The sequence below is a fragment of the Pholcus phalangioides genome, unplaced genomic scaffold (assembly GCF_987345545.1).
Source record: "Pholcus phalangioides strain wild (caught in Gottingen) unplaced genomic scaffold, Ppha-v1.0 ptg000016l_1, whole genome shotgun sequence".
Lineage (NCBI taxonomy): Eukaryota > Metazoa > Arthropoda > Arachnida > Araneae > Pholcidae > Pholcus > Pholcus phalangioides.
In genome coordinates, this window is record NW_028301609.1 from 12,934,502 (window position 1) to 12,953,954 (window position 19,453).

General features: G+C 41.3%; 1 protein-coding gene across 3 annotated transcripts in view; it reads right to left on the reverse strand.

Moving 5' to 3' along the window:
* LOC149075082 (uncharacterized) overlaps positions 1 to 19,453 on the reverse strand; it is a 154,309-nt gene that overhangs the window by 17,325 nt on the left and 117,531 nt on the right. For all 3 annotated transcript variants that reach the window (XM_089245640.1, XM_089245641.1, XM_089245639.1), the window contains 3 exons: positions 18,711 to 19,043; positions 14,748 to 14,796; positions 2,380 to 2,634 (listed from right to left, as the gene is read on the reverse strand). In XM_089245640.1, the coding sequence (XP_089101766.1) occupies positions 2,380 to 2,634; positions 14,748 to 14,796; positions 18,711 to 19,043 (637 nt within the window). The remainder of the gene's footprint in view (positions 1 to 2,379; positions 2,635 to 14,747; positions 14,797 to 18,710; positions 19,044 to 19,453) is intronic.

A 19,453-nucleotide genomic window follows, 5' to 3' on the forward strand; every position in this document is an offset into this window, starting at 1 on the left:
CACACACACACACCCTGTAGCAGGGCCGTAAGACTGGGATCTTTGGCCAGATTTTTACGGGTTCTTCTCTAGTGAATTTTTAATTTAAAAAAACAAAAAATGATAAGAATCGTTTTGTCAGTCCTACCCTTTAGGGGATTTACGGAAAATTCACCGCCAACATTTCATAGACAGCAATTCAACGCCACGTAATTCACCGACAGGGAAATTCAACGCTGGCAAAACTCATTGACAGTTCGTGACCAGTGAGTGACCGAATGAGTTAGTGAAACAGTTAGTGGATAAATGACCATGTGAGTGATCATGAATAGCTAATGGTTGAATGGCCATATGAGTGACCCAGACAGTGACCATATGATTGGGTGAGTGACAGTGTGAATCGTCGTGGGAGTGGGTGAGCGACCGTATATATCAGGGACTCACTCATTGTCATTTTGTCGGTGAATTGCGTGGCGGTGAATTTTCAGGCGGAGAATTGTTGGCGATAAATTTTTCGCACACACTTGTGGAGGCTATGGCTCTATTTTAACTAAAACAGACTAAAAGAAAGAGCTAGTCCATTTTTACGTCGAATGATATTTGCCAACATAAGGGAATTTCTATCCCTCCTCTGGAAGTTGGTCACGAATGCACGAAAGTACATTGTATTGGCTGATTGGGGGGGGGGGGAGAGAATTAAAAAAAGGCAGCCTCGGCAGTGGCCGGCAATCATCACGAACACTCCAATTTATACAATATTGTAACCGATGTGTTAAAATTCACAAGAGCGGCCGGTTCAAGGATGAGGACTCGGTGGCCTGGAACCATTGCTGTCTTCAACACGCGATTTGCCATTGAGGAAAAAGAAAAACAAGACAATGGATGGCATGCATTTGATCTACCCCCCCCCCTCCATCCTACACTGTTTCAGGCAATAAAATAGCTTTGCTGATTTCTATTGGTCCCTAGAAATAGCCAAAATACCATGATAGGAACATACGCGAAATTATATAAAAATTCAATTTAGAAGAAATGACTCGCTTTCAATAGTTAGGGGTCATTCAAGTATTACGTCAGCATCGAGGGGTGTTTGAAGGTTGCTTACGTCATCAACCACCCCTTTTTGAAGATATGAAATATTCTAAGCTGCTGACGGGGGTCGGGGGAATCTCAGTGTTTTGCTGACTTTTGCTGACGGGGGGGGGGTCAAAAATGGCTAAAAATCTGCTTACGTAATACTTGAATGGCCCCTTACACTATCGTACGCAAGGTGGAGGGTTTCAGCCAAGATTACAGCGTTTTCTGCAGGGAAAAAAACTCTCCTCCTCGAGAAAACCCTGTGCTGATCAGTTGATCGATAACTTGAAGGACCTGTTAAGCTCGCTACATTCTGCCAGGTTTGCCTGAGCAGGTATTTCATTAGCTCACTCATACCGAGAACAACTTTGGTCTATCGCCACGGGCAATTTACTACCGAATGAGTTGTGCCGGAATCGTACACGTGTACCTAATAGTTTGAGAGCATATCTAGTGTTGGACTAGAGATCCTGCGGACATATGACCTCCCAGGCAATGTTTAGAGTTAAGATGGCTCCCCGGTTCTATTAGCAGTTCTGATGGGTATACATATAAAAGCATACTCTGAACAGTTCGGTGCATCCACATCATTTAGTACGACGACGTAGCGAGAGGTGGCACTTGGGATCCACTATACCGCACACCAACTCCGGTCATATATCGCTATTAGGCAAATTTACAACACAATTGGAGTTGGGTGGGAAATAAAGGCGCCATATACCCCCACGGGCGGTACCACACTCGGTAGGTAAAAAACCTGTTTCAGATGTTCTTCAGCGGGTTCGACCCGTGGATCTTGACGGTAGCCTTCATCTTACCACTGCATCACTCGAGCATTCCCTGCACCACCTCGAAACCTTAAGAAATGACCGATATATATACAGTTGACGCTCGATACAAAGACCCCGCTTCGTCAAATCGAAAACGGGTAGGTTGCCATCTGGTATATAAGGGGTATAAAGGGACAAGTATGACATCGATGGGGGAGGAGGGTTTGGATAATGCTTACGTCATCAACCACCCCTTATGAAAATATGAGTTAGGATTCAGAGGGGCAGAGCTGATGACGAAATTTTGTTGACAAGGGGGGAGGAGGTCAAAAATGGCTAAAAATTTGCTTACGTAATACTTGAACGGCCCCTAACCAGAGCAGTGTTTCTTTTTTGACCTGAACAGATTTGTTCTTCATTCGGTATATCTATAAAGGTATAATCAAATACAATCACCGAAACTGTGTGGTAAACCTGCGCAGGCGCACCTCAACGCGTAAAGAGGGCTTTTAGGAGAGTGAGGAAAGATCAGTCAAATTTGAAAGATGCTCACCAGTTGTGCAATAGTCGCCTTCCCATCCTGGCATGCAGACTTTCTTCCCGTCGTTGCGGCAAGTATAGTGGCCGAACCCGTCGTTCCTCGGTTTGCAGAGCACGTCGCACCTGTGTCCGAAATAGTTCGCCTGGCATCGGACTCTGTAGGACACGGTGATGGCCGTCCTGTTCACGGTCAGTTCGTCCTCCGTCCACTCCATCTTCGGTGTCAGAGATCTCTGGCCAACGAATCGGGATATCAGCATCCTCTCACCTGTCGAGACGGAGACACGGCACATGAAAACGACATCGTATCTCACATTAGTGTGCGTATACATAAATAATAATATAGACATGCTTTTCATTTATTGAATCCCATATTTATACGGTAAAACCTGTCGAATTATACCCTCTGTATACCTAACACGCCTCTATATTTGACGGTTTTCAATGGAACCCGGCCATAATCCCATAACACGGAATAATCACCACCACCATCCGAAACCGACCCTGATCAGCACCTCCTAGAGATAGGCCTCTGCGCGGGTTGCCATAAACGTCATTCAGACTACCTAGCAAGTTTGCCACATTTTGAAACACAGCATCCTATTTCGTTTCTTCTTATTTTGGCGTAGAATCTTCCTGATTGGCTCACAAATACCGCATAGTGATTGGATGTGTGGGCCTTATAGAAATCGCCAGTTCTGAGCCCGATCATTTCTTTTCCTCACAACGATGATACTGCAGGGAATTTTTCCCCCTGAAATTTCTGAGGGAAAATGGACTACTTACTGACGTCACAAGCAGACTGCGGAGACCTATCTCTAGGAGGTGCTCCCATGATCCTCACTCAGTCCCCATAGGGAATATAAACTGGCTACCAAAGCGTATTAAGAAGTCTTTAATACGCTTTGCTGGCGGCTACCCAGGGTCTTCGGGAAACGGTAGAAGAGCGATGTTACGTCCGGAGGGGTGGACTGGAAGCGGAAACTTTGACAACACCCTCCTCGCGGCCACCACAAGAGTGGCCTGGCACTAGGCCCCCGACTCAGATCCCTAGACTGTGTACGGCCGCCCCCGGACACACTCATCGGTGGGGGGACTGCCTGCCACCAAGAGCGTGCCCACCCCCCATTTCACATGCCACGCAGCTCACGTCACATACACCATCACACTCGGGCCCCGTGCAAGCACCGCCCGGAAAAATTGAGTCACATCGTTCATCCAATCTGCCCAGCCAGCGCGCAACTCCCCCCCCCCTTCCCCACCACTTCGAGCAAAGCTGCATTAAGAACTTTCAAGTGGCTTTGCCTCTGCACGCAAGCAAGCCCGGAGACGAAAACCCAAAGGGGCAAATCATTCGACTACTTTTACTTTACCGCACACCAACTCCGGTCATATATCGCCATACGGCAATTTCCAACCATTGGAGTTGATTGGGAAATGAAGGCGCCATCTACCGGTAGTCGCCCCAGGCTCGGTAGGTAAATAACTTGTTTCTGACGTTGTATGCCCGGATTCGAACCCATGGACCTTGACGGTAACATTCATAGTGGAAGACGAGCATTTTACCACTGCGCCACTCGGGCGCAAGTCATTCGAATGGTAAACAAAAGAAATGCCTCGTTGCGTCATTAGCTCCTAGAATAAGGGTGCTCAACCTTTAGGAGAGAGCGGGCTACTTCACTGGTTTGAAAACGTGTCGCGGGCCACTTAAGTGATCTGTGATGTGCCGCAAATGTGCCACGGGTAAAAGCGATGTGGGCTTGCACTGGGCTGCTTAAGTGCTCTGGAATAGTGCCGCAGGTGACTTAAGTGTTATATAAATGTGCAGTGGGCAGTTTGAGTGAGCGATAAATATGTCGCGGGTCACTTAAGTGATCTGGTAGCTTGAGTATTCTGGAACTGCGTTGCGGGATACTCAAGTGATGTACAATAGGTCACTTAAGGGACCCGCGGCACATTCCCAAAGTCACTTGAGTGATCTGGGAATGTGCAGCTTAGTTTATTTTTCGCAAAATTAGGTTTGAGGTCATGGGCCACATCAGATGGCTCCCAGGGTCACACTTAGCCCGCTTAGGCCGTAGGTTCCGCATGTATGTCCAAGAACCTATCTAGGAGGTAATGGTTGCGTACGGGGGCTATAACTTGTAACACTAATTTGGCTGCGACAATATACCCACAATTCAAGTACATTTGCTTCGCGAACAATTATTGCTTGTACGGAGCGGCTCTCGGGGCATTGCCACGTGCCTATGGGGAGCAGTTTTCGCTTTCTCACATGCAGGGTCCATAATAAGAAAGTTTCGGTTTCAATGCGGCAGAGGATAGTTCTGTTTTCTCTTTCGATTTTGCCTGCCGATGCTGGGACTCGTCTCTGCTTGTCTCGTTCGGTATTCTGCCTAGTCTTCGTACTTGCCGGGCGCGATCCATGTCCACAATACTGTACCCTCTATATCTTAGACATGGATTTTAAGGAACCCTAGATGCCCAACTTGGACAGGTTTTACTGTACAACGAAAAGGTATCTCGGTCATTGAAAAAAAAAAATAAATACACGTTATAGTAAAAACACCAGTCCCCAGAAATTCCTAAATTGTATTGCTCATAAAAGAAAATACCTCGTTAATATTATAGTAAAAACTAATGTTTCTTGACCTTTCCCTCACTTATGGCTTCCTTTGGACCTACATTTTCTTCTCGTGCCCCCTCTGGCCAGGGCGAGAAAAAAATTATATCCGTGCGGGACCTATCTGTAGCGCCCTACGACCACCACGGTTTTTGATCGACAAATCTTTTTTTTCAAACTCGGATTTGGTTCTCCAGAGCAGTGACCCATGCGGCCACCCGGATGGCCCCCCCCCCCCCCAAGAGTGAAAGGATTTACTCATTGAATCGGTTTTTTTAGTGAATTTATAAATTGAACAAGAATTTTATAAATTAAATCAAACTACTCTCGGGATATAATCCAATGAGGTTCTATGCCTGGGCCTACTCATCCTGGTGCCGGGTCCCTAGGCTGATTATCTCCGACGAGTCTGGTCTGTTGTGTAACTCATAGTGTAAGAAAAGAAAAAGGGGGAATTTGTAGCGGTCACCCTGCAGCCCCACCCTGTAGTGGGGGGGGGGGGAGTGGTTTTTATTGAATATGAAGATGCATGCCTTCGCTTCATTTGAAGCTGAAGATATCTGCCTCGACTTCATTCACAGCTGAAGATGCTTTCTTCCACTCTGTTCAAGAGCTGAAGATGTCCGCTTTCACTCCATTTGAATCCGAAGATGCATTCGCTTCGTGAGAATCTCATATGACTTTGCTCCATTCAAAGCTGAAGATGTCTGCCTTCGCTCAGGCACGGATTCAGTGGGGGAGGGCGGGGGGAGATAGGAAATATCACCCCTATCTCAAAAGCCGAATATTGTGAGAAAATTCGCCTGTCCCCGTAAAATACGGAATGATTCAAAGAACTTGCAGAGTTCGTCCTCGATCCGCGCCCGCGAAATCCCAGGTCGAGAACCTCTGTTCTAACCGAGGGAATCCAAAGCTTTTCAAATCAGTATTTCGAGGTGAATACAGAATATCACGAGAATTTTCGAATTCATATCAGTTTCGCCCGTCTTCGTAGATCATTGGGCGGCGGCGGCAGCAACACTGCCCTCAACAGGATGTTTGTTTACAACTACTAGCATATGAAACAATGAAATCGATCAATGCTGGAAGGGATGAGACTGTGGCAGAATAATAATAGTAATAATGATAACTCTGGTGTCTCTTGCAGGAGTATTGCAGCGTGAAAATTCATTAGAAGGATAAGAAAAAAAAAAAAAAATATATATATATATATATATATATATATATATATATATATATATATATATAATATGTGTACCTAGATAGAGAGAGGAGAGGCCAAGCCAAAGGCCATCATCAAAGAAGTTCAAACTAACAAGTTCGGGCAGAAAAGAAAGCGAAAAATACGTGACGAAAATCGGGAATTATTCCGAGAATATTACTAGAAGCCATTGTTTTGTTGCCATTATCTGCACCAGAAAAAGCTTGATGGGTGAAGAAGAGAGAGGATTGAGAGAAGAAAAAAAAATCAAAACAATCGGCTTCAGAGATAGGGATCGGTGTTTCGGTCCGAGGATTTTTCGCAACGAGCAGCGGCGAGTGCCCCAGACGCTGCTGCTCCTCAACCTCCCAATGACCCGCCGTCGGAACAAAAAAGAATGGGGTAAAATTATCGAATTGTCCAATAATGAAACACTTGGACAGACGGAGGGTCAAACTCGCGTCCGAACAACCACCGACTGACGACTTGAGATATAACGTCGGCGACGTACGCAAAACACACCCCGTGAGTGACCTCAACTTCCTTGGCACGACGGGGCATCAATCCAAGCGTGCTAGAAGCAAGTCTTCGGTGGTAGAAACGAGGAGGGGGGATTATAACAGTAATGATGGCGATACGAAAAAAAATCCGGATGATTTACGGAGGATGTTCGTGAGATTTACGAGTTCCGAAAAAAGGACTCTTCTAAGACAGGAAACCGTTTTTCTTCAGTCCTCCCACCCCAATATCGTACCTTGCTTCAATAACTTGAATAAAGACTCTGTATAGATTCATCTTCTAATCGAATTGTCACGCAGTATATGAAGGATACTCCATCTTCACGAAAAATATTTGAAATTAGAATAAATAATCCGGGCTGCCCTTACCAGACGCGGCGCCCGGCACCAAAAATGCTTAAGAACCCCCCCCCCCTCCTTCCCCTTAGCCCCGATTTCATATACGTGCATCTCGTGGGGGAGGGGAAATCGGCATTTATTAATTCAGAACGTTCAGGAATACTAAGAAATATCCATAGAAAAAAAATTTTAAACAATTAAATGTAACATAGCACAAAAATTTATGAAAATTCAGCGCTGAACGTAATTTTAAAAAAAAGAGAAACCAATTCCCGAAACTAATGAAAATTTCTAATTTATCGACTCGATGAATTAAAAATAATTGAAATAAATAATTCCAGCACCAATGACAATTCAGAATTAATGGATGGGAAAAATTCCACAATTAATGGAAGGAAAAACTCAAGTGTTGATGAAGAATTCAGAATTAATGAAAAAAAAAAATTCCAGAATGGATGAAAATGCAGAGTTAACGAAACAAACAACCGCAGAATGAATGAAAAACAGAATTAACGGAAGAGAAAACTCCAAGAACTGATGAAATTTCAGAATTTAATTCTGGAATTTTTCTTGTAAATTCCGAAATTTTTATCAGTTCTTGGAGTTTTTTTTCTCTTCCGTTAAATCTGCTTTTCAACAATTCTGCGACTGTTTGTTCCTTTAACTGCATTTTCATTCTGGATTTTTTTTTTTCGTAATGAGGTGATAAATCTAGAATTAATGGAAGTTGATAATTCCAGAATTGGGATGGGAATCCGGAATTAATAGAAGTTGATAATTCCAGAATTGAGATGGGAATCCAGAATTAATGAAAGTGATAATTCCGGAATTTTTGAAAGCCTCCAAAAATTTACCGTGAGTGCGCGGCCCCGCAAAGCGCTGAGCCCGGTGCTACCGCAACTGTCACACATCCCTACGGGTGGCACGGTAAATAACATTAAGTCATAGTTTTAACACATTGAAACTATTCAGCTCATTTTCAGACTTGGAAATTCAAGTGCTTCTACCCAGTGGCGTAAGCAGTGTTGACCTTTGAAGGGGGACAAGAAATTTCTTCCACCGAATTTTGAGTTACTTAACCTTCAAAAAAAAAAGCATTTTAAATCATCAGAAAATTTATCAAGATAGCCAGCCATATAAAGGTTATGTTGATAAATTTGAATTTATTTAGAAAAATATTTGAGAATATTTTTAGTTTCGATTTTTTTCTAGGGGACGCCCCTCCCTTCAAAGGCCTCTATTTGAATAGGATCAAAAATAGGAACAATAGGAACAATATATACCTAAACATTATTCCGGAAGGCTACTACATCGAATGAAACAACAAACGTTTCATTTTCATGTTACCTTTCTCATAATAGTTGATTATTTATCCCTGACTCATTTTCCTAGAGGCTGTTATGCAAACAGGATATCCCGTAATGTCTGCATTGGGTTTGAAATTCTGATTAAAAGGATTTTCACCACATTCGTTTCAACAGTTTCATTTTCTTTCATTTCAGTGTAAGGGTTTTAACTCGAGTAAAACTTTTTTGTGTGAGATGGCTTTTGAAAATTAGAATGCAATTAAATGGAGGCTTCGTTCAAAACTATTATGGTCTTGAAAAACAACGGGGAATAGCGCTTCCGGGAAAAGGTAACGGGAAATCAGTTATGTGGGAAAAGTAACAGAAAATCAGCTCCTATTTGATGAAAACTCGGAAAAAAGTAACGGGAAATAAGTTGTAAGTTATGATGGAAAATGCAACGGTTAGAATCATCTACATTCTATTATTCCTGGTGAAAATAGTATTAGCTCCAATTTGATGGCACCTGGGGAAAAAGTAACGGGGAAACCAGCTTTGAGCTGACAAAAGTAAAAGAGAATCAGCTTTGAGTCGTGTCTGGGAAAAATACGAAAAATCAATTAGAAGTTATAATGTTCGAAATCTAACGGAGCATTTGCTACAATTTATTATTCCTAGTAAAAATAGAGTTAGCTCAAAATTGATGATAACTCAGAATTTTTGGGGGAATCAGCTCCAAGTTATGTCTCGGAAAAATTACGGTGTGATTAGCCTCCAAATTATGAAAAGTACCGGGAAATCGGCTCCAAGTATATGGGAAGAAAAGGGAAACGTGCCTAAGCAATGATAATATGGTGATCGTGAGAATAAGAATCGCCTCCAAGTGACGACTCCTGGGAAAAAGGTAACGGAGAATCTGCGTCAAGTTTCGATGACTGTTACAAGTGACCGGTAAATATCTCAAAGATGTGGAGTAAAAAAAAGAACAAAATTAAAATTTTATTTGATTAGCAGAGAATATTTTTTGTTCAATTAAATTATATTATTTGATTATGAATTATTTTTTAGAAAACCAATCATTTAGTAAGGTTAAAAATTAAGTTAAGTCCTATTTAGGCCTGGTTTTTTTTTATAAGCTATTTCGGAACTTACTTCCAGTCTTCATATTGTTGTTTCTTTCCCTTGGAAACTGCTTTTGATAAAACAAAACTTCCATCGAGCTTAATTTGAAACGCAAATTATCACCAGTTTTTTTTGAACTGACTTTTAAATCCCTACGATGAGAAAACGCAATCGAAGCACTTCAAGAGCACGTATTTGTCTGCGACAAGGTTAGCATTAAGAACTGGAAGGTACGTCGAAATGCGAGAATTAGACGAATTGCTGACCAACAGTACAAGTACCAGACACATGTACCTTTTTTAGGGATCTGCTAAGAAATCGCCACCCACCCCTGACCCTAATTGATGACTCATCATTTATATTTAACTTGTTATCTGCGCAAATAGTGTATAGAAAACTGTCACAATAAAAAAAAGGGTAAGATTTCTGATCAAATCGGAATCGCAATTTGGTCAATCCGAACTTATGATGTTCTGCTAAAAAATGTGACCCGATAACAATACATACGAACGATAACATCATCCGTGATTCCAATAAGCGGCATCGACTGCATTCAAAAAAATATTCTTCTACAACTCCCATATGCTGCTACCTGTTGAGCTATTTTCCACTTTTGTAAGGCAATCCATTCCGGAGGGGAATACTGTTTCTTTACCTTTAACGTTAATTTATGAATTGTGGGAAATGTTCCTTTGTGAAAATAAGCTTCTAAAATGTGCCGTCGTCTTCGTGAATTAACTTTTCACCTCATAAATCTCGGATGGATGTAAAGATGAGTTTGTATGAATTGTGGATGGGGGAAAAAAGTAATTGTTGAATTTCCGGAATGAAATAAAATATTTTTTTTTCCTCCCTTCCCAAGTAATAAATCAATATGAGATTATGATAGAGTAGTATAGGAAGGCTTCGTACCCCCCACGCGGACATCAAACTTTGTCGATCATCAGGAACGCCGCACAACAGTCACAGATAAGGTGAGGCTGGTCATGAAAATGATGGAAAAATTGTCATCAATGACAAATGGGTCTTCTCCGTTCAAATAGGATTGGAGAAAATGGAAAAAAAAAAAAGATGTATATATATATATATACAAGATATTTTTTTTTTAATGTTAGGATCTTCGCTCAATGTTGTAATCATCGTCAATGTCCAATTTCTCTCTTTCCGGTCAAAAAACCTACGACCAGGAAAAAGTTCTTTGACCGACCAGTAGTTCGAGTGCACACGGCGGTGTAATCTCACACGCGCACGCAAACATTTCATTATTTATCCTTTTCAATACCAATATTACGGAGAAAAATAAAAGAAAATTACCTCCACGCCACCCGTTCGAGAATGACCGCGACACAATACGTATGATTGGTCAGTACCGATGAACTTCAAAAGATGTCACTGCTTGTGTGTGTGGGAGGTGATCCAAGTTCAAAGATTAGAGGTGGAGAGAGAGGGTCATACTCTTCGGATCGGCTATTCACGGGCGAATGAATGAAGAAAAAATATATAGAAACCGCACAATGGGCGGCGATTTTTCTTTTGGCTATTTTCCCACGAGGAGTGTAAAAGCTCAGGATACGAAATTGTTTGGTTCCATAGATTATGGATATGATAAAAAAAACAAAGAAATTACTAAGATGCATTTCTTTTATGCTATCCAATCGCCGTCACAACGGATGTGTACATTTATACTCTATAATTTTTTTTTATAGCCTCACCCATTATTGGTGATTTCTGATGTCTTTGCTCTTTTCTTCTAGAAACAAAGTTCAGTCACTGATGAAAGAATGAAATTATATGACGGCACAAAATTGCCATGACTCACCGAGAAACTCACCTAGTAACAATTCCGAAACTATTAGCATCCATTAAAAAACGATAAAAAGTTTATAAAATGGATATCTATCCTGAATAAAATGATTTCGGGAAAAAGTATTACATTTTGGTTTGCAGCACAATAATTGGGAGAAAAAAAATACACGCATAAAACCCATACATAATGTATGCATATCCTGATGAATCTGTGAAATAAGAACAAGGACAAACACTTAATGATCCCCCGATGTTATTTTCCCACATGATTTTTACAAAATTCCTTGCTTTTTGAAAATTTTGCTGAAAACCATTTTGAAAAGTCCATAGCTGACGTAATTATAGTTGAAAGTTCATATTTTCCCATCAAGGTATATATATCAACTCTCCAAAGTTGGCAGATCATTGTTTAAAATCCATATTTAAAAAGTGATTATTGTTCCCAATTATTAATCGGCTTGATTAAATGATCTGTAAAAAAAAGTTGGAATGAAATTGAATGAGTTGAAGTTGGAATGATCATTGTTGAAAACCCATAATCTACATGATCATTGTTGGAAAGCTTTCATTGTCATCAAGACCATTGTTGGAAAGCTTTCATTGTCATCAAGACCATTGTTGGAAAGCTTAATATTGTAGTCAAGATTATTGCATTCATCACGTGATCTTTGTTGAAAATCCATAGTTGTCGTCATCATTATATAGTTGGTGTAATTGTTGTTTCAAAGTCCATAGCCGTTGGAATCCGTAACGTAGGAGAGCCTCATTGCCGTCAAAAGCATTGCTAAAAATTTATAGTCGGTGTGATCATTTTCGTAAAGCCTTATTCATTGCCGTTAAAATCATTGCGATAAGTCCAGAGTTGTATCATAAATCCATCGTTGTCGTGATCATTGTTCGAAATCCGTACATGATCGTCGTTGCAGCACCAACTTCTCAAAGATCATTATCATTAAAAATAATAAATAAAAAGAATTGGTTTCGGCAGTGGAAATTCGACGAAGCAGTACAGTTTTATTATAAAAATTCATTCGAAGTAGACGGAAATGGAAAGAACTATGTCAGATAAATACACAAATACGTAAAGTGCAATACTGCGTATTGTATCTATGTTTGAGAGGGAGAAGTAGGAGGATGGAGTATTTGCATAGTACAGGGAATGAGGGGAATGAAGTGAAAACGGTAGCAGGTCCAGAAGATTAAAAAAAAAAAAAAAATAGAAAAGGTTAAGAGCAAAAGAAATAGGATCCGTTCCGATTGAGAGAAACGGAGGTTTCTTTTTTCTTACATTTTGTCCTACACATATTTTCCGTTTTTTCTTTTTTTTGCTCCTTTCATACCTCCTCCTTTTCCTTTCGTGTGACGTCGACGTCGTCTTAACTCACATACACGCATACACACGTATGCACATCGCCGTCTTGAAGCAGTGTGGGAAATGAGTAAGGAAGGAAGAAGGGATAAATAACAACCCCAACCGTGGGAACAAGCTCAAGCTAGAGCTCCTAAAAAAAATAGCACTACATAAGAAAAAGCACCTGGTGGCACACCTCAAGGTCGCTCTGACGCTTCCCCTACTACGTACGTACGCACTACCTACGGTTCCCTGACCGTGGGAAAAAGACCGAAGTTTTTATTTTATTTTATTATTTATTTCTTGAGCTTCCTCTTCGAGGAGACGACGACGACAACGAGGGCCCCCTTACAACAAGAATATATACACTACCCACCACCTAATTTTTTTTTTCATTTATTTAGTATATATCGTTGCGTTGTAGATATGCTGCTGCTGCCTGACCGAGCGATACATTGCTCTCTCTCTCTCTCTCTCTCTTTGCAGGCATACAGGCACCCGAGATTTATCAAATCAAAACACGAATCTTTTTTTTTTTTTCTTTCGTTCTAAAAGGTAGAGACGGGTTTTGTTTGCGCCTCGGCTCGTCGCACTTTGTCGTTCAGTGGAGCATTTAGTGAATAGATTAATCCATTTTCACTGTTTTGATTCTGGAAATTCATTTTGACTTTTTCTGAAACACAATTGTAAAAGGGTTTTCAACTCAAAACATTTTTTTTATGAGCGGTGTTTATTGTATAGTATAATGAAACTGAATTTATCGTTTCTAAGCTAAATACCTGGGAAATGGTAACGGGAAATTAGTCTTGAGTTATGATGTGAGGAAAGTAACGGGGAATAAGCTAAAATTTATTATTCCTAGTGAAAATATAATTTGCTCAAATTTGATGGCACCTGGGAAAAAAAATAACGGGAAATCAGCTTCGACCTGATGACCCGGGAAAAGTAAAAGAGAATTAGATTCGAGTCATGATGGCTTGGAAAAGTAACGGGAAATCAGTTTAAGTTATGATGTGAGTAAAGTAATGGAGAACAATTAAGTATTCCTGGTAAAATAAGAATCAGCTCCAATTTGATGATACCTGTGAATAAAAGTAACGGGAAATCAGCGTCGGGGTGATTACCTGGGAAAAGTACAAGAGAATTAGCTTCGAGTCATGATAGCTTGGAAAAGAAACGGGAAACAAGCTGATTACTTGGGAAAAGTAAAAGAGAATGAGCTTCTCGAGTCACGATGTCTGGGATAAGTAACGGGATATTAATTAAAAGTAACGAGCAATTAGCTACAATTTATTATTCCTGGTGAAAAGAGAATTACATCCAATTTGATGAAATCGGGAAAAGGTAACGGGAAATCAGCTTTGAGCTGATGACCTAGGAAAAGTAAGAGAATTAACTTCGAGTCGCGATGTCTGCGGAAAGTAACGGGAAATTATTTGTAGGTTACGATGTTGGAAACATAACGAAAATCAGCTACATTGTTCCTGTTAAAATAGAACATTGTTGATCGCAAGAGAAAATTACGGGGAATCAGCTCTAAGTTGTCTGGGAAAAATTACGGTGATAAACCTCCAAATCATGTTAAATGTGAAAAGTTCCGGGAAACCGGCTCCAAAGTTTATGAAAAGAAAAGAAAACATCTCCAAGTTATATATGATGACCCAGAAAAGTAACCGAGAATCGCCTCCAAGCGACTCCTCCAGGAAAAAAGTACGTATAACGAAGAATCAGCTTCAAGCCGCGACAACGGAGATTACCGAATAGCAAAAGAGAGTATATACATGTATAATTCCGTTAACTTCTCCATGGTATCATTGGTATGAATATCCTTTTCGAACAGAGTGTCACCCTTGATGGCAAGCGAGACTATGGACAGATACGATGATATACAATTAAAACTCCCTAGAAGCACTACCCTCCATCCTTAGAAAGACATGTTCTTTAAAGAATTGGGGGGTCCCTGGATAGAGGTGAACACTGGAGAAAATTCTAGACCAGGAAAGAATCAGTCCTACGCGGAGGTGGCCCCTTTACAGAATTTTTACTGTGTAATACAGATTAAAAAAAATTACAAACTATTTCATCGCGATATCAATCAATTATCGACTATAATGAAAATAAACTTATATACTGACCACTATTTTCCAGAGTGTGGTAAGCTTCGATGACGAATGAAAATGAACCCTAAAGAGAAGAGGAAGAAAAAACGGTTAATTTATTTATGAGCCAATATAGATGTAATGCCGAAATAGTTTAACCAAAAAAATTACTCATTTCACACTACCACCCCGGTGCTGCCCGGGTTTTCTCCAGGGCCGCTACAAGATATTTTTCAGCCGGGGCAAGCACGCATTTTGGCAAATCCGTGTTTTGTAGAAGGAGCAGTTAAAGCTGACCGGCTTTCCTCCTGTACTCGGGGCATCAGACCCGCCTGCACTCCCTTCCTTCCTTCTTCCCTCCCCCCAATTGCGGCCATGCGTTCACTTTTTACTGGGAGTATTGAAGTGACAAACCATTGTAAAAGAGTAAAAAATGCTTGAACCGCATTGTTTGTGTACCACGGTAAACAAAAGCAAACATTCCAAAATTCATTGTTGAGGCCGACGAATCATTGTTGCCCATTTCGGGAGTTTGCCCAGCTTTGACGAATTTTTAAAGTAGTCTATCGTTCAGGTCAGGTCCCGTTTGGTATATATGAAAATAAATGTCGATGATCTGCCTAAAATTGTAGATTTGCATTGAGAACACACACACACAGGAAGTTAATTTCAAGATTTAAAATTAATTCAGTATTGTACAAAAATAGGAAATGCCTGAAATGGGCGAAAAACTGTCGGGCAACAATGCTTCTTAAGCCTCAACAATAACTTTTGGAATGTTTACTTTTGTTACCGTGGTTCACAAACAATACGTTTCCAAAGTTTGTCACTTCTCTTGTGCTCCCAGTGATATGAAAAAAACTCGGGCAGCACCGGGTATTATAGCTAGTACTGTATAAAAAACAGCGATACATGAATAATTATCGATTAATTTGTTTACAAAATCATAAAAAAATTTAATGATTTTTGGAATATTCCTGAAATTGTTGTTGCAAAATCAAAAATTACTGAAAACGCATTGCTGCGAAAATCATTGTTGACAAAAACCTTTCTTGAGAACACATTGTTGAAATCATTGTTGCAAAACCAACAACTATTGAAAACGCATTTTTGACAACATCATTATTGACATAAAACTTTATTGAAAATGCATTGTTAATACCATTTTTGAAGCACATTGCATATTTCCAACAACAGCTTTTGGTAACATTGTTATAGGAATCACTGTTGAAACCAGCCACTCATAAAGTAATTGTTCGAGTTTTACAATTTTCGAGATAAACATATGATGCATTTAATTATTAATTATGACGAAAGTTGTTGCTGAAAAATTATTTCCTTAAAAAAAATACTAGCAACTTTCCTATAACATTAACTTCTCAGAACTTTCAGCAATATTCTTTCCAGTAACCAGATCCACGGTTTTTAGAATATCTATTGTGTACTATTTCTATAACCATGCCCTGCGCAGTTCATTTTTGGTGAACAAGATACCGAAATCCATTATTGAAGCGGGCCTCCCTCTTCCCCCAAATGGGTAAGGGTGCCACGTGGTATTGTGGGGAATAAAAATCATATAAAAAATAATAATTGGGCTATGAATACCAAACTGGTTCATCAGGGCACTTTACAGTGCCACCGATGTGTTTACGTCAAGGGTTTCTGAACCCTTTCCAGCCGCGACCCACAGGACTGTTTGTTCTTCGAAATTAGCGAAATCAGCGACGCAATAAGCACATTGATCAAGTTTCGGGTCGTGACTAATAGATCAGGAGCCTCTGACTGTAAGTGGAACTGAACTATCCATCTCGGAAGCCCCCCCCCCCCGCGACCCATAGGTTAAGAACCCCCGGCTTAAGTATTGGTACATTAAGTAAGGGTGGGTGCCACTGGATTTTTCAAATTCCAATCTCATTCGTAGGGATGTAGTGAAAGTAAAATGTTTGGCAATCCCTTCATTATATGAGGTGCATATATAGTCATCCGAAATCTGAGCAGGAAGTTGTCATTTGTGATTTTATTTTGTAGGTGCTCAAAACCTGTCCTACAAAATTCTGTGGTTGCTCGAGAACCCACAGCACCCCCGGTTCCGACGCCACTGCTGGAGAGGGAGGAATGGCTTTTAGATAATGAATGATATCCATAGTCTTGAAAGTAGTCGCTCCCTCTCTCAATGTCACCTGGAGAAATTCCAAGAACTTGACCATGATCTGAGCCACATTTTCCGAGTGAAGTGCTCATGTGAGTTAATCGAGGCATAAAGAAGTGGAATGCAGGAACCAATTGAACTCTCTTCATCGTTATCATAATACTACAAACGATTCATTCCGCTCATCGGGTGAAAAACGTGATAACAGAATCGTTAAAAACAATGAATAGGGCCATTTTAGGGGTGGCGACCACACCCATAATCCCAATAATCAGATGAATGAATAATGGCAGGAGATATACGTACGTGGCCATGGCGCGATAACTACGCCGCTGACCCATTTCTCCACTGTCAAGTTACGTAACTGGGGGAAACAAAAGAACTCATTGAAAACTCTCATAAATTCCGCGTATATTAAGTTTTTGATGGTATTGCTGCTGCATATGAGGAGCGGTTCCCCCTTCCCCCACAAGGCCGTAGGGGACATTCGGTATAATCGCGCAGCTTTTTCTGTTTTGACCTGAACGCATTGGCGTTAGCTTAGGGGGGCGCCCCTGAGCACAGATTATGGTATCTTTCAGCAGTAAAAAAAGGAATACTTCCGGGAAGAAAAATATTTGAACCCCTCCCCCCCACGAGAAAATCCTGAGTACTTCACTGTGTGAACGCATTTGCTTTTTCAGGTAGTACTTGAACGGTGTGGATGCACTGAACTGTTGAGGTATGTCTGCACAGGCAAACATGAGCGCATGTAGCGGGTTTTAAAAATATTTTATGTTTTTATAGCAAAGCATAGAGTATAAATTCTCAACCTTTAGGAGAGTGCGGACTACTTCATGGGTCTGAACACGAGTCGGGCCGATACCGTCTACAGCAGGCGGCCTCCGCGCGAAGCTCATGACATCACTGAAGGTCATTTCACCTATAGCCATTGGATATAGCAGGCCGACGCATGCGCCATCTTTACCCTTTTTATAGTATATCCCATGGCTATAAGTGAGATGACCTTTAGTGGCGGAAAGAGCTTTGCGCGGAGGCCTTCTGCTATAGATGGTGTTGGTTGGGTACCTTTAAGTGATCTGGAAATGTGTCGTGAATCATTCAAGTGATCTGTAGATATTACGGGGGGTCACTCAAGTAATTTCGGAATATGCCGCGGGCCGCTTAAGTGATCTGAAACTGATCCACGTGTCACTTAAGGGATCTGTAACATGTTTTGGGTCACTAAAGTGATCTGTAAACGTGCCGCAGGCCACCCGTATGATCTGAAGGTTTCCCAAGGGCCGTTTACGTGGTCTGCAAATACGCCGCTTAGTTTGTTTTCACAAAATTAGGTTTGAGGTCGCGGGCTACATCACATGACTCCGAGGGCCACATTGATCCATGGGTCAAATGTGGCCTTCGGAAACTTGATGTGTCCCGCGACCATAAATCTAATTTTTTAAAAATGAACTATATGGAACATTCAAAGATCCATTGAGTGGCCCACGACACAGTTCCAGAGCGCTTAATTGGCCTGCGGTACATTTACGAATCATTTAAGTGGCTCGCGACACACAACTTTTAAACCAATGAAGTGGTCCGTACTCTTGTAAAGGTTGAGCACCCTTAGCAGAGGCGCCAACATGACTAACATGTTGAGGACTGAAAGTTCCCAGTCGTCCGTATATACGGGACTCAGGCTCGTACGCTGGAGGGGGGAAAGGTACGTTGCATTGTATATTCATTGATTATTGGAAGAAGCTTAGCCCCTAACGAAATTTACTAAAGGGCCTCAAGACCCTTAGACCCCTTCCCTTAGGATCCAGCACCGATGCATAGAGCCTTAAATGAATTGATATACTACTCACCGACCAGGTAAAGTTCAAGTAGAATACTATCGGAGGAGCTTCGTCGATGAGTTTCGGCAAGGATCTCTCGCTGAACACCCTCGTCATGAATTCGCCTATGATGCAGGGCGAGCTGCTATCCACGGAGGCCTGGTAGTTCTTGACGCAGATGCGAAACGACACGGGGCTGCAACCCTTACCGGGCGGGCAGCCGTCCTTTTTACTGCTGGTGGTGGCTAGTAGATCTGCCGGTGGTTGTGGTGGTGGTCGCCTGCTGGTCTCGTCGCCGCCGCAACACCCGGGGTTGAAGAAACGGTGCAGGCGAATTTCGAAAGATCCTGTCGTCGATTCCACCTGCGAGAGAATTCATGAATCATCATCATTATTATTGCTCCATTATACAAAATGGGTAACTCCATTAATATCAATAGTAAATGGAGCCTCCATTATGCAAAATAAACAATCGTTTCCAAAAGTCAGCATCAACACGTGCAAAAAAATTGAATGAAATGGAAAATTTGTTTGTTCGATCGTGAGCGGAAAATTCATCGCCAACAATTCACCCAAAAAAGGAAAAACTCCTCCCCGAACAATTCATCGACAAAGTAATATGGCGAGTGAGAGGATAAGCAGAAAAATGAGCCAGCGAGCAAGTGATTGATCAACTGAGTCAGGGAGTTAGTGAGCGAGCAAATGAGTAAGTGAGCAGATGAGCAAATGAGTGACTAACTAATTCATATGGTGGCTGACTCACCCAATCGCTC